This window comes from Convolutriloba macropyga, chromosome 1 (genome assembly GCF_964194025.1).
Source record: "Convolutriloba macropyga chromosome 1, txConMacr16.3, whole genome shotgun sequence".
In the NCBI taxonomy this organism is placed as follows: domain Eukaryota; kingdom Metazoa; phylum Xenacoelomorpha; order Acoela; family Convolutidae; genus Convolutriloba; species Convolutriloba macropyga.
Window position 1 is genome coordinate 6,492,418 of NC_134468.1, and position 16,234 is coordinate 6,508,651.

General features: G+C 38.1%; 2 protein-coding genes across 4 annotated transcripts in view; both read left to right on the forward strand.

Annotated features, from left to right (window-relative positions):
* LOC142334538 (uncharacterized) overlaps positions 1-12,504 on the forward strand; it is a 239,738-nt gene extending 227,234 nt beyond the window's left edge. The window contains exons 9-11 of the mRNA XM_075382652.1: positions 6,749-6,840; positions 6,924-6,989; positions 9,809-12,504. Of these exons, the coding sequence (XP_075238767.1) occupies positions 6,749-6,840; positions 6,924-6,989; positions 9,809-12,361 (2,711 nt within the window). The 3' untranslated portion in view covers positions 12,362-12,504. The remainder of the gene's footprint in view (positions 1-6,748; positions 6,841-6,923; positions 6,990-9,808) is intronic.
* LOC142334575 (NSFL1 cofactor p47-like) overlaps positions 1-16,234 on the forward strand; it is a 300,271-nt gene that overhangs the window by 227,234 nt on the left and 56,803 nt on the right. The window contains exon 1 of one of the 3 annotated variants that reach the window (XM_075382719.1): positions 1,136-1,146. The exons of the other annotated variants lie outside the window; for them this stretch is intronic. The gene's annotated coding sequence lies outside the window, so the exon portion shown is untranslated. Of the gene's footprint in view, positions 1-1,135; positions 1,147-16,234 lie in introns of those variants that run through there. 3 annotated transcript variants of the gene reach the window in all.

A 16,234-nucleotide genomic window follows, 5' to 3' on the forward strand; every position in this document is an offset into this window, starting at 1 on the left:
TCACTAACGATGATATCCCTCTATTGTTCTGGCGACGGTCTTTGTAAGTGGTAGTGGAAGCTGAATCCCTCTCGGGTATTAAAGTAACCTTATCCAGCTTTCAGATGAGTTTTGACTACAATCTTCAGTAACTTACTGATCAGTTTTTAAAGAAAAGGACTGAAAAAGGATTTTTAATTTCAGACGTTGCTCAGCACAATTAATTACATTTTCAGTACTAACTAATACCAGACTGAGCCTGGCAAAAGACATTCAAATGAAAAGAGTACATTATAGAATCTCATACAGCAAAGCAAAACACAATTCAACAATAACCAAATCAAACACTTACGTGAGAAGAGCGTGCAAACAGAAGCATGACTTCTTAGGTACATTCTAGAACAGTTCTATCGGTTTTACCCGAAGGACACATGATTGAAGAAGCAAAGCTACGAAATTTTGTTAATGCAATTAAGACGCCTAGATCCTTCAGCTGCACTCAAAAGACTCATCAAATGAAATGCTTCAGGGATGACAATGATATAATTATTCGGCAAACAAACCAAGAAGTTGTCTATTGAAAAAACTTCAAAACAGAAAGTAAGTAAATAAATACGGACATAAATCCTACTTAACCTTTATGACACTAAAGCAGATAAGGACACAAGGTTGTCAATTGACAAAACTTGACAATTGACTGATCAGTGAATACCTGATCAGTCAATTGACTGATCAGGGGATACCTATTTACAACCTCAAATGCTTGACATCATTTAACTTTCAGATCGTATTGACAGGAACAATTACTTAAACCACTGTAATACTTCACGCGGTTGAATTAATATTTCTTTATTTTTGTTGCACACTGTTGGCTCCTTTTCGGCTTACCAAACAACCGCTGTCCCTGATACATCTTGAGGTTGCTTAGTTTCCAATTTGAGAGATGAATCCCATTTCTATTATATACACTGTGAAGCACTTTTGGTTTGCCGACGAACACGTAATTCGTATGTGACTGTCGAAACAAATCATTTGCCTTAGGCAAGACACTTAGGCAGGCAATTTATTAACATAAACCAGATCACTGAAATCCCTTCGTAGACAAGGGCTACCCAAGAATAAAGTCTGGTTCGTCGATCAAATTAACTGAAACACTACTTATTAAATAGCAAAGATTGCTATTTATTAAGTTTATCACTAGATTTTTGTTGCACACTGTTGGCTCTTTTTCGGCCAACCAAACAACCGCTGTCCCAGAGTCATCTTGAAGTTGCCTAGTTGCCAATTTGAGAGATGAATCCCATTACTATCTATTACACAGTGGAGCCCTTTTGACGTGCCGACGAACACGTAATTCGTATGCGACTGTCGAAGCAAATCATTTGCCTGAGGAAAGACAATATGCAAATCCGCTCTGGATGGGATTCCGCAAGTATCTGCCGTTTTCTTTGCCCCTGGCAAAAGCTTGAGCTCCCGTGCGACCTGGTCGGGTATGCATGCGTTGAGCAGTTTAATTGTTCGATTTTTGTCCGGCTTCTCGTGATCTGTCAAGTCATTTCCACCGATGAAGACGACCTTATCGTTCAACTGAAAGCATGTCTTTAACATTCCAAATATCGTATGTTCTGGCACCTTTGATGGCCAACACATCAACAGGTAGTTCTCCCTTGTCGAATGGATACAGAAGTCAGTCACTAACGATGATATCCCTCTATTGTTCTGGCGACGGTCTTTGTAAGTGGTAGTGGAAGCTGAATCCCTCTCGGGTATTAAAGTAACCTTATCCAGCTTTCAGATGAGTTTTGACTACAATCTTCAGTAACTTACTGATCAGTTTTTAAAGAAAAGGACTGAAAAAGGATTTTTAATTTCAGACGTTGTTCAGCACAATTAATTACATTTTCAGTACTAACTAATACCAGACTGAGCCTGGCAAAAGACATTCAAATGAAAAGAGTACATTATAGAATCTCTTACAGCAAAGCAGAACACAATTCAACAAGAACCAAATCAAACACTTACGTGAGAAGAGCGTGCAAATAGAAGCATGACTTCTTAGGTACATTCTAGAAGAGTTATATCGGTTTTACCCGAAGGACACATGATTGAAGAAGCAAAGCTACGAAATTTTGTTAATGCAATTAAGACGCCTAGATCCTTCAGCTACACTCAAAAGACTCATCAAATGAAATGCTTCAGGGATGACAATGATATAATTATTCGGCAAACAAACCAAGAAGTTGTCTATTGAAAAAACTTCAAAACAGAAAGTAAATAAATAAATACGGACATAAATCCTACTTAACCTTTATGACACTAAAGCAGATCGGGATACAAGGTTGTCAATTGACAAAACTTGACAATTGACTGATCAGTGAATACCTGATCAGTCAATTGACTGATCAGGGCATACCTATTTACAACCTCAAATGCTTGACATCATTTAACTTTCAGATCGTATTGACAGGAACAATTACTTAAACCACGGTAATACTTCACGCGGTTGAATTAATTTTTCTTTATTTTTGTTGCACACTGTTGGCTCCTTTTCGGCTTACCAAACAACCGCTGTCCCTGAGTCATCTTGAGGTTGCTTAGTTTCCAATTTGAGAGATGAATCCCATTTCTATCATATACACTGTGAAGCACTTTTGGTGTGCCGACGAGCACGTAATTCGTATGTGACTGTCGAAACAAATCATTTGCCTTAGGCAAGACACTTGGCAAAACTGCTCTGAATGGGATTCCGCGAATAATTGCCATTTCAATTGCCGCTGCCAAAATCTGGAGCTCCCGTGCAACCTTGTCCAGTGCCTGCTTTGAGTAGTGACATCGTTTGATTTTTGTCCCGCTTCTCGTGATCTGTCAAGTCTTTTCCACCGAGGAAGAAGATGACCTTATCGTTCATCTCAAGCATGTCTTTAACGTTCCAACTATCGCCTGCTCTGGCACCTTTGATTGCCAGCACATCAACAAGCGGTTCTCCCTTGTCGAAGCGATACAGAAGTGAGTCACTAACGATGATATCCCCCGATTGTTTTGGCGACGCAAGTTGAAAATTGTAGTGGAAGTTGAATCACTCTCGGGTATTAAAATAACCGTATCCAGCTTTCAGATGCATTTTGAGTACAATATTCAGTAACTTACTGATCAATATTTAAAGAAAAGGACTGAAAAAGGGTTTTTAATTTCAGACATTATTCAGCACAATTAATAACTAACATTTTCAGTACCTGTCAAAACACTTTCAAATGAAAAGAATAAATTAAAGAATCTATTACAGCAAAGCAGAACACAATTCATAAATTACCAAATCAAACACCTACGTGAGAAGAGCCTGCAAACAGAAGCATGACTTCTTAAGAACAAGCGAAATAGTGGCGATATAAGTGTGTTTTGTTGATAATCAGGTTTCTATTCAGCCACAAAATTAAAAAAAAAACAAAAATTGAGCAGCATCGTTGCATCCTTCTTACTCAAAAAATGTTTAGACAAATTGATAGGGCAAAAGGCTACGACACTTTGTGAAACAATAAAAAACAGAAAATGTCAATCAGTTTAACTCAAAAAGACATAAGCAAAAAATAATTAACTCGAAAAGCGAGAACATTTTGTACAAATCAAAAGTTAAGCACCGTAGTTCTATCGATTTTACCCGAAGGACACATGATTGAAGAAGCAAAGCTACGAAATTTTGTTAATGCAATTAAGACGCCTAGATCCTTCAGCTACACTCAAAAGACTCTTCAAATGAAATGCTTCAGCGATGACAATGATATAATTATTCGGCAAACAAACCAAGAAGTTGTCTATTGAAAAAACTTTAAAACAGAAAGTAAATAAATAAATACGGACATAAATCCTACTTAACCTTTATGACACTAAAGCAGATCAGGACACAAGGTTGTCAATTGACAAAACTTGCCAATTGACTAATCAGTGAATACCTGATCACTCAATTGACTGATCAGGGGATACCTATTTACAACCTCAAATGCTTGACATCATTTAACTTTCAGATCGTATTGACAGGAACAATTACTTAAACCACTGTAATACTTCACGCGGTTGAATTAACATTTCTTTATTTTTGTTGCACACTGTTGGCTCCTTTTCGGCTTACCAAACAACCGCTGTCCCTGAGTCATCTTGAGGTTGCTTAGTTTCCAATTTGAGAGATGAATCCCATTTCTATCATATACACTGTGAAGCACTTTTGGTGTGCCGACGAACACGTAATTCGTATGTGACTGTCGAAACAAATCATTTTCCTTAGGCAAGACACTTTATCATTTGCCTTAGGCAAGACACTTTGCAAACCCGCTATGATTGTGATTCTGCAAATAACTGCTATTTTATTTGCCCGTGCCGAAAGCTGGAGCTCCCTTGCAAACTGGTCGGTTGTGGATGCTTTGTATTTTTATCGTTCGATTTTTGTCCCGCTTTTTGGGATTTGTCAAGTCTTTTCCACCGCGGAAGAAGATGACCTTATGGCTCTTCTGAAGCATGTCTATAACATTCCAAATATCGTATGTTCTGGCACCTTTGATGGCCAACACATCAACAGGCAGTTCTCCCTTGTCGAAGCGATACAGAAGTGAGTCACTAACGATGATATCCCCCGATTGTTTTGGCGACGCAAGTTGAAAATTGTAGTGGAAGCTGAATCACTCTCGGGTATTAAAATAACCGTATCCAGCTTTCAGATGCATTTTGAGTACAATATTCAGTAACTTACTGATCAATATTTAAAGAAAAGGACTGAAAAAGGGTTTTTAATTTCAGACATTATTCAGCACAATTAATAACTAACATTTTCAGTACCTGTCAAAACACTTTCAAATGAAAAGAATAAATTAAAGAATCTATTACAGCAAAGCAGAACACAATTGAACAATTACCAAATCAAACACTTACGTGAGAAGAGCCTGCAAACAGAAGCATGACTTCTTGAGAACATTCTAGAGGAAGTCAAAACGGTTAAGCGAAATAGTGGCGACATAAGTGTGTTTTGTTGATACTCAGGCTTCTATAGCCTCAAAACATTCGTTGCATCATGGGAAATCAAATTTTTAATTGCTCTCAAACGGAATTTGTAGCAATTATATTAGTCTTGTTGTTTTTTTTTGCGATTTTTCGCTTGACCGGTTTTTCGTTTGACACATTTGGATTTTCGTACTCAAAAATGGGATAAACAGTTAGCTCCTAGCGGGCATTAAGTTCTCTTAGAGTCTTTCAGCTCACTAATACCCAAGTATGCGATTCACAAACTGTTTTGGAGAGTTATACTTATGGTGTGAAGGGCGGTTCTTAGAGGTTGTAAAAGTTGACCGAACAGGTTCCGTTATGCCTCTTAGGAGACAGTAAGCAAAATGGTCGCTGTAGAAGACAAAATAATGAACAAACGCAGGCAAAACTGTAAATGCGAACACTTAAAGAATATTCTTTTTGACAGCACTTACTAATAAAGCATATATACCATACGCTTTTGATTCAAAACTTTAAATTGGTCTTCTAAAGCGTTTTTAAAAATCCAATATCTCTCCCGTAAGAGCAAAAATCACTTTCATAATGACATGGTGTCGAAGTCTCTTAGAACAATTTGTAAGAGGACCGGAATAATTTGGCTATCTAATGCCTTGCCTCATTAAGAACTCTGTGAGATCTGTCATTACTGAGATGAATCGACTACAGAAGAAAACGCACAACATATAGATAGAGCTCAAAAACTCACTACCTTTTGGAAACGAGTAGCATTAAATTAAAAATAAACCTTAGCTATTCAATAAAACTATTGAATAGTTCAACTAATGCCTCATGAAGATTTTGAAACCGTTCATGACGAAGCATAAGTGTGTAGAAAACGTAAAGGAGAAAAGATATGGCTGGAATAAAAAATTCCGCTTTAGTTTTTGAGATCAAGTGTCGTTAAAATCTTTGAAACCTTAGCCTACAAACTTGAGCCATTAAGTAAATCGAATAATGTCTCGCTAGTAAACCTATTAGATCTGTCATTACTGAGGCTAGGTGATGAGACAAGCAAAAAGAACGGCATCGTAATGCTAAAAGGCGCTACTCTTCATCGTTTTGCATACCTTAAAAATCAGCATGATTGAGCTAAAAACTTCAAGGTAGACAGACATACTAAAGCCTGAAAGGAATTTTGACCTCGACGCGTTCGGGAGCGAACGAACGAAAACTGAAAGATAATAGTTTCTTCATTTGTTTCTTTTACACACAGAACAGTTTCTTGAACAAAACGGAAAAATCCTATTGAAATTGGCAAAGATCTACTATCTGACTTAGTTAATTTAATATTAATTGAAGATTGAAAACCTCGTTAGCTCAATAAATTTTAAATTTCTCAGAGGAAATTTGTAGCAATTATGTTAGTCCTGTTGGTCTTTTTTTTGCGACTTTTCACGCTAGCGACTTTTCTTTTGATAATCTTATTGTGTGACCATTTGACTTTTCTTCCTGAAAAAGGGTTAAACGTGTAAAGCGTGGAGGGAATTTATTAACTGAGCAGTTCTCTTAAAGCTTTACTAAAAATGTGTACACATCAAAGCTGATGAGGAGACATAAAATTATGATGACGGTTTTTTAGCGGCTTAAACCCTCCCCCTCCCCCCCACACACACGCACACAGACATGCCCTCACTCCTCATTCCACCGCTAATCGCCCACGCTTGACACCCTTTCAATTACGCCTCGAGTTAGCAACGAACAAAAATTAATAAACTTAAAGATGGATGCTTCGCTATTTCAGTGCTGACAGAAGTGGAAGCCCACAAGGATGCTAGTGTGTTTGTGGATCCAGTCACCGATGAAATTGCTCCTGGATACACCTCAATCATTAAGGTACTCAACTGACATATTTTCCTGCTGTACAATTTTGCAGTATAGATCAGAAGGTTGATGTTTTCGTGGCATTTTGTTTTCAGAACCCCATTTGCCTCAGAGACATATACAAGAAGATTCAGCACAAAAGCTACACTTCCATCAACACGGTAAGGCTCCTTCAAATTCGTGGATTGTCAAAAAGAAAAACCGGATAAACCAATAAAGTAAATCATGGATTATAAACCAATGAAACCCTTTGGCCAATTCGATTACCCTGTTTATTAATAGCCGCACAGCGATAGCTGGGGCAATTATTGGCCTTCTCTTGGTTTTTACAATTCAAACAATTTGAATTGTATTGGGGCGCTGTCTTTTTACGACTCGAAGAGGAGTATTGGAGAAGACCTTTTTTTTAATCAATTTTATTGGAGTGAATTTTTAAGCGGGAAATGAAACGCGTGAAAAAATTGGAGTGATTTAGTTGCTGAACAAAAGTGAAGAGCGGAGCGAAAAGAGAGTGGTTTTTTGTTCATACCGCTGTTTTTTAGAGAGCGAGAAATTGATGTGTGAAAAAATTTTCTCTGAGCGAGCGAAATTTTTTTGTTCACGTGCGGCTTTTAAAAGCAGTTTTTTGCAATTTTTCTTGTTTATGAGGTCTGATTATGATATTGTATTGGATTTGAGCTCGTTCTGATAGGAATTGAAGGTTTCAAGTAGTTAATTTGAGTTTTATGCAAATTTGGAGGTTTTTGATCAATTTTGCTGATTTTTCGACGAAATTTAATGTATTTTGGCCTTTTGTTTTGTTTTACTGCTTTAAGTGCAATTTGCATGGAAGCTCGTATCTCAAAGAATATCAGGGATATAAATTGATTTCAATTTTGTTGGTATAAAACATTTTTTTCTGAAGAAAAATGACAGAAAAATAGAGAATTTTTTAACCACTTTTTTAATTTTTTGTTCTTCGTTTTTTTTTTCAATCGTAAACAATTTTTTTAAGCTTGTTATGACTTGCCCATTATTTCGCGAGCATTTCTTTGCTCTATTTGCTCAAAGTAACTTTATTTGGTTTTATTTTTTCTTGTAAAATTTAAAAAACACCTTAAGTTTTCTCGTTTTGTTCAATTTGGTTTTAAATGTCGTTTCTATTCTTCCTCAACCTTTGATAGCATTTGGGGAGTTTTCTAGTGGAACTCAGTTGTTGTAGCTCTTTTGAATGTCTCTCATTTTGATTGATATTAGTTTTGAGTTGTTTTTGTTAAAGAAAATCGAGTAAATCAGAGCAAATTTTGGCCACTTTTTGTCGTTTTAAGTTTTTTGCCTATTTCTTCCAATTTAAAGTTTTTATTGTTGGTAACTTTTTCTCAATAAGGAGCATTTTTGTAGGTGTTGATTCTATGAATTTGCACTTGAAGGCTTAGCAGGGCAGTTTTCATTAAAACAAATTATACAAAACTCTAATTCGTTAAAGAGTTTTTCTTAGACTTTTTTTAGTTTGTCGTTTAACGTTTCTCTGCAAGTACTTGGTGGGCGATTGATCTAGCCAAATATATAACTAATTGCTTTCTATGAGTTATGGATGGGAAGCCGCATGTTATCTTTTTGTAGAGAATTTTGTTTGGATTTTTAGAGAATATTATTTTTTGCTATTGTTCTTTGTCAAGTTTCCACTTCTCCAGTCTTTTCTTTGTGAATTGGTTACAATGTCTGTCGATTGGTAATATGCTGGTGATGCATCTGATCAGTGAGAATAGTCAGATTTCTACTTCGAGTCGTTTCCGGAATTCTTCCGGCTATGTTTTTTTTTTAAGATCTGTTCACACATTTTCATGATTTTTCAAGTCAAATTGGAGTAGTGATTTTGGTCACGCCGAAACAGGAAGTGGAGCGAAAAAGCGAGTGGTTTTGCGGCGTGAAATTTTTTCGCTCTAATTTTAAACTGGAGTGAGAAAACGGTGTTTGAACAAAAATTCGCTTTCTCGCTAGTGGTTTTTTGTTCACGTGCGGCAATTTCACTCTGATTTTTACTATTTTTTCGATTTTTTGGATTGGATTTTTTTCCTAATGGTTTTCCCAATCAATTCACGGCTCATTATAGGCCTAATTTTTTGTTTGAATTAAATTTTCATTTCTCGCTAGTAGTTTTGTTGTTCACATGCGGCATTTTGATTGATTTTCTGTTTTCTTTTTTTTCATCTGATTTTTTAAAAATGGTTTTCTTAATTGACTCTTAGTCCATGCTAGGTCTAGTTTTCCTGTTTAGTCAATGAAAATTCTTTGAATTGTACGTCAGGACTTGTCCTGCTATGTTTTTTTATTTCGTCGTCATGATTTTTGTTACGACCATATGACGTCACAGCCACTTTTTGTTCATTCGTTCATGCAATTTCAACTGAATTTCATGTGTGACGTCTTTTTTCGCTCTTAGTGGAGCGAGTTTTTTTGTTCATGCGCGTGATTAAATTTTTGGTCACACTTGACTTACCTCACTCTCAAAAATGACTTCCTGACTTTGCAATTGACTTTTATTTACTTTAATTCAAAGAGATAAGGTCAAATTGGCGTGTGTCACCTTAAATGAAGGTTATTTGAGATCAGCTAATAGAGGCAGCAATAATTTATACAGATTTTTAATCAAAATATAACAGGTCAGCCTTCAATGAGAAGACGAATTTTTTTGGTCTGTCTTTTTTACTTTTTTTTTAGACTGCCGATCTACGAATTTATTGCGGCTATTTTCTGGCAATCTGCCAGCTATGTTTAGAAATATGTATATGCATAAATGTTTACAAATTTATTTACAAATAAAAGATTTACAAATAATGGCTGCATTGTTTGAACGTTCCTGAAAAACGGTCAGTTTTGTCTTACCTATTCTAGTTTCCATTGCGAGGAAAAGAATTTATTTTTTGGTTGTTCACCGTCTACGCTTTCAAATTCCGTCATCATTCGGAGTTGTTTTTGTTGACGAGATCCAATGTTTTAGTTTGTTCAAGACGGCCTTCGTATGTTTGAAAACTGTCACCAGTACAATGGAAAGAACTCGGAATACGGTCAAATTGCTACAAAGGTAAGGACAGTGTTTGTCAACGCTGTGAAGAAACACTTCGGTGTGACGGTAGCCGTGGGACGAGGAATCAAAACTCTATTTGTTGAACGCCCGGATGATAATGTATCAGAAAGCAACGGGAGCCAACCGAAAAAAGCAAAGCTACAGGACGCAAATTGCGCGTCTGAAGATTGCAAAATACCAACTCACGCGAATGGACACAACTCTTCCTCAAGTTCGTCATCGAACAATATAAATACAGTTTTGAACCTTCCTGTGACGCCAGATCGTAGAAAGCAAAATCTGATCAACGATTTCCCGATTAGAGACTCGAAGGTATCGAAATCGCCGGCTTTGGCCTCTCAAGAAATGAAATCGTTCCTGGAAAATGGAGGTGAATTGAAGGTTACGAATTTCCCCAGCTTCAAACGCGATGTGAGATTGCCCTCGATGTTTCAGAACAAGAAAAGTTTCGCAGGATATCAATCTGGTGTCGCTACCAAGTCATCCTATCCTATTGGACAAACTTCCAGGAAAAGCAACGAGGCTTCAGTGCAGGAATCGAAGCAAAACAGTGTTGCAAACAGTGCCAACGCAGGAAGTCCAGGAAAACAGAACCTAATTGGCCCAAAGTCTAATACTATCGTTCTTCAGCAAAGACCTGCGAATAATTCAAATTCGGGAAAGCCTAACCCATTACTTTTGCAATATTCCCGGACGAACGGCAATGCTGTACCAACTCAGATTTCAATGATGCAATTGGGCTTTACAGGGTCTCCTAAAAGTGAAACTAAAGTTATCATCCAGCAACCCTCTGAAATTACACCTAAGCAGGCGAAAGATGAGGAGCTGACTGTAAGATTGCAACAACACACACAAGAAACGGTGAAGAATTTTCTACGAGTCACAAACAGTGCGGCTAATGGTGCAAGTCCACGTCAGAATCTATCTCAGGGAATCCCTGCTCAGCAACACACTGCCAGGGCTAACAATGCAATAGGTCAGAAATCCCCAAGCGCGCAGAAATCTTTGGGTTCTGACATCCAAATAGGGTATGTCAAGAACCCTGGAATCGTAGTGAAGCGACCTGTTCCGGTTTCTTTCAACAGCGTGGTTGTTTCCAATCGGACCGTGACATCCGATATCAAGCCTGCTGGTAATGTTGTTCAACTTGGACCAAATGTGGTTGTGAGAGAAGAAATAGTCAACAGTCAGCCTGCCACAACTTCTGCTCTTATCTCAACCAATCAGATTCGAAGCGGTACCAGCCAATCAAATTTGACTTTTCAACCTCTAACGCAAAATCGGACTTTAAGTGGTTCCTCGACATTGAATAATTTGTCAGTTTCTATCAACAGTAATATTAATAATAATCTTTCAAGTAACCAAGTTATAAATGCAATCCCAGTAAAGATAATTACCAGTACGCCTTCGAAAAGTGCTGGAAATTTAGCTGGAGGGCAAGTTAGTGCCCGCTCCGCGGCAGTTATCCAAACAATGTCTGGTCAAAAAGCGCCAGATGGCGCAGTAACTTCAGCAGTACAGTTTATTACCGCACCTGCTAATTCAAGCCAGAAGAATTTAGTTTTTACCCCAGATAAACTTAAAACGGGTACTGGAAACTTCAGCCACGCTGGTGTGAAGTTAAATTTCCAGCCATTCAATGCGTCGGAACAAGGACTAAATAGGACTTCGACTCCGACGAAGGTGTCAATTCCCGCAAATACTGCAGTTCCAAGTGCAAAAGGGATCGGGTTTGTTCCATTAACCGCAATTTCTGAATCTGGGGCGAAGCTAATGCCCGGTGGTGCAGTTAAACAGATTAATATTGTAAATCCTGAGGCTTATAAAGCGGCTATCAGTGCAGCTACTCACTCAAACTCTCATCAAAAACTGAACTTCTCATCAATAAATAACACTGATCAAGGCAAGCTGGTCCAGCAATCAAGTCACGCAATTGTCGGTAATACTGGACCCGGGCATATCAACTCAAGAATCGCAACTTTGCCCAGCAACGCAATACGAACTTCATTCATTCCAGCTGACCAAGTCAAACTCCAGAAGCCAAATTCCAGTGCTCTAAGTACACAAATATCTGCGGTCATTGCTTCGAATGCGCAAAAAGTAAATGAGGCGCAACAGCCACGAAACCCAACAAATACTCCATTAAAAAATGCGGGTCAAAGTAACTCAGTTTCGGGAGTGCAGTATGTGTTCACTCCTTTCAGTAATTCTGGAAATCACCAGAAATTAGCAGCTAATCACACTCTACCTCTATCTTCACCTTTAACCCAAACATCAATTCACCCACAAAACAGCATTCCTGCTGGCTCAGTTACTGGCTTGAGTTCTGTGACAATGACTGACTTGACGATGTCTGGTCAAAACCAGACAACCTCCACTATCGGATCACATGAAATGTCGAGGAATTCCAAAGCAATTTCTACAAATCAACACCTGCCCTTGTCTGGGAAGCCGACAACGGCATAATTGTTATTTTATTTTATAATTTCGTTATTGACTCAACATTATAATTTTGCAACATTTGTGCAGCTTTTTGCTGGTATAATTTGTGCGGTAATTGCTGAGCGGTTTTGCTCGGCGCAATTCTAATTCAAAGTGAATTGACTTCTTGTTTTCATTGAGTAATTGAAACCATAGATTGAAATTGGTATATTTTGCTGTCTGGCGTAGCTTCCTTGTTAATTGCTCTCAAACGAAATATAGCAGTTATTAATAGTCGCCGTCAGCCTCTCAGCGGCTATTATCGAGGCGCTCTCCTTTTTTTTTAAATTCGACTTTCCTTTTCATCACGTTTTTCATTTTACATAAGTCACGATTTTCACGCTTGACTTGGGACTTACTTCTTTCACTGTTTCAACTGAATGGATTTTAAATTCTTTCACGCATTGAATTACGCAACGTAGTGAATACGGTCGAAGTCAAAAGAGCAAAATCAAAAGAAACTGGATAAGCATATAAAACCCGGTCATTAAGTCATCGTGTATTAGGTTACCAAATTTCATAAAAGCGATTGCTAGCTGGCATTAGTATTATGCTTAATAGCGTTCAGTTTAGAAGCTGAATTAAGTGTAATTTTAGAGTCTAACCGAATATACAGAATTTGCACACAAAAACAATTGACACTTACAAAAAATTATGTCAATTTCTCTCTTATTTTTTCTTTTTCTGTTTCAATTCCAATGTGCGTGAAGCGGTCAACGGCGGCTTTTTTCGACATTTTGCCGGCTATGTTATTTGTGCTGTGGTCTTTTTACGCAATTTTTTTGACCCTTTTTTCGTACTCAAAAACGGGATGAACATGCAGCGCCTGGAGGGCATTAAGTGGCTGAGCAGCTATCTTAGAGCCTCACGTCTTACTAGTCTCTAAATATGCGATTCACCAAAAGGAGGATTTGAGGAGACAATTTCAGTTTTGAGGAGACAATTTCTGTTTTGAGGAGACAATTTCAGGTTGTGAAGGGCGGTTCTTAATCTTAAATTTTTGATCCCCTCTGTCACGCCCCCTCAGTCAACCGTCCTCAACCTGTCGATTTTGACCGCCTCTTGTTGAGCTCTCCCACAACGCTACACCCACGCTTGGTACCCCCCCCCCCACTCGGCGCACCCCCTAATGCTCGCATACCTAAGCCCTAGCTGGTTCCTACCAAAGCCAACCGCTCTCCGGTCGTTTGAGAGCGATTCTCCAGATGTTAGTCGGTTATGGTCACATTTGTAACTATACTAAACATTAAAAATAAGTTAGTTGTAAGTTAACATTTAAAGTAAGTTTTACTATAAAAAATTGCTGAAATTTACGCTTTGACAATGGATTATGTGTTCAGTTAGTGTTACGTTTTTTTGTCAAACTAAAGGTTTTGATAGCCAAGATCACCGGCTTAGGGAATGACTGTTGCATTTTTTTAAAATAAATAAGTGATTGCAAGTTGGTATAATTTAAGGTCAGATATCGAATATTTAGTTTATAAAACTATAGGGTGCTAAGCTGCTTTTGTTGTTGAGTATACTTCCTCGGTGGCAGTCAAGCAAGCCGATAGGCAAAGATGCCAAATTTTGAATAAAAGATCAAGATAGCCGACGTTCTCCGAAAAAGCGCTATTATAGATTGTCCCGGGCGGGCCGGTGGGCGCGCTTTGTAGCGTTCCTATTCCTTGATGTTAGTGGAGCAAGATTATTAGCTTGATTTTTCGGCGTCAAGTCTAAAGATAGGAAATTGTTTTGATATTCTGATTCTTCATGTCTCGTCATTGACATGGATCAGCTAATTTTTCAGGAGATGTGTCAACATAAACGTTCTATTTTGTTTAATTAATGGCTCTCGTAGGAATTTTGTAGCAGTGCAATTTTTCCGTTGACCAATTTTTTGTTAGAGCATTAAGCGTTTGAGTGACTTTCATCATGCTTGACTTGATTTTTGTCTGATGTAAATTTCTCTCATTCTGAAATTAGGCTGCTAAACTGATCGAATCTGTTCTGTTTTGGATCGAATCTGTTCTGTTTTGCCCCCCCCCCACCTTAGTGAACTTATATTTTTAGACCCTCCAGGAGCACGTGCTATTTTATTGCATGGTAAAGTGCTATATAACAACATATTTGTAACTAGGGGCGTACAAAACACTGGGGGGGGAGGCGAAACAGTATAGATCCAACTTATCTTAATAAAAGCCGCCATGCCCTCATCTCAACTGGCAATGTTAGCGGTCCTTTTTTGAATTCCGGAAAGTTGGAATGTATTGGGCTGCTTTCTTTTTAACGATCTGTATACTCTAATTTAGAAACAAGAGTATGTCGAAATTCGAAGTGGTACCCGGAAATTTTGCAATGTTTTTGTACAATAGTTTTTGTGCATTTTTCTGTTTCTTCAATCCCAATCGGGGTATGGGAGTCAATCGCGGCTACTTTCCGGTTATCTCTCGGGCATGTTTTCAATTGCTCTCAAATGAAGTTTGTAACAATTACATTAGACCTGTGGTCTTTTTGATGCGTTTTTTCTTGCTTGACTGATGTTTCGTCTCACTCATTTGAGTCTTTGTCCCCATAAACGAGATAACAAGCAGCGTTCGGAGGGCATTAAGTGGCAGATCAGCTCTCGAAGTATGCGATTAATCAAAACTTTTGAGATAATTTCAAGGTGTGAATGGAGGATCTTAATCTTTTGACCCCCGACACTCCCCCGACCACAGTCGACAAACCTGGCGATTTGGACCCCTTCGCCTCTATACCTCCCATAACCCTACTTCCATCGCTGGACCCTTCGCCCCCTCAACGCTTGACCCCCACCCTCCACACTGCTCACACCCCCTAATGCTAGCATCACTAAAACTTAACTGGCTGCTACGGAAACCAACCTTTCGCCAGTCGTTTGAGAGCAATTTTCACGACGTTAGTCGGTTATGTTGAGTATATACTTTTTTAAAATGAGCTTTAATACCATCTGAAACCGCTGAGTGACATTAGACACCCTCCCCTGTAAGAGACGGGACAATTAACTCCTGCCTATCATTTAAGAGCAATCCCACCGACCGGAACAGCTTATCTTTTGTAATTATTTTTCTGTGCTGTTTTTTTAAGTCGCCTAATTGGTAGTAGGACGGGCGCAATTAATTTGATGATTATTAAAGTCAGTCACCTGAAGCAAGTATGTTTTTTTTGCCTATTTTCAGCTTTTAAAGTTTTTCTTAATGTTTTCAGTCAACATAACTTTTAGAATTTTTTAGGTTCCCGCTGGTGGTTTTTTTTACTGATGTGATAGATGACTATTTCTTTTATGATGCAAAGTCATCAGAAATTACCCGCTGCTCTTTGGTAATTAATTGTTCTCGAATGAGAAGCAATTGTTGTAAACCTGTCTGTCTAATGCAAAATTTTTTTGCTTGACCGTTTTTGCGCTTTTCTTCTATCTTTGACTACTCAAGTAACTTTTCAACGCACTTCCTGATTTTTGAGTGATTTCAATTGCTCTGTCTGAAATAAAAATTGTTGCTCAAACAAAACCGATTGATATAGAGTAGATCGCAAGGCCGTGATAGCCGAGTGGTTAATACCTCCGTCGAGGTGACGGAATCGGACTCCGGAGGCCGGGGTTCGAATACTACCTTCGGCTGATGTATTTGCACCCACAAAGAAAAATTATCTAGGCTACAGCCCCTGAATTAAATTTCGCCGCCTGTCATTCGAGAGAAATTTTTGTTTTAAATAAGATATTTTTTGAATTCAATTTTGTTTGGATCCAATGCACAGTGCGACGTAGATAAACAGAACCAAAAACAGATTTAACGTAAAAAATTTCCTACGACACAGATTGATAATGTTTTGTTGTTTCTTCTTTAAGCTATCAAAAAA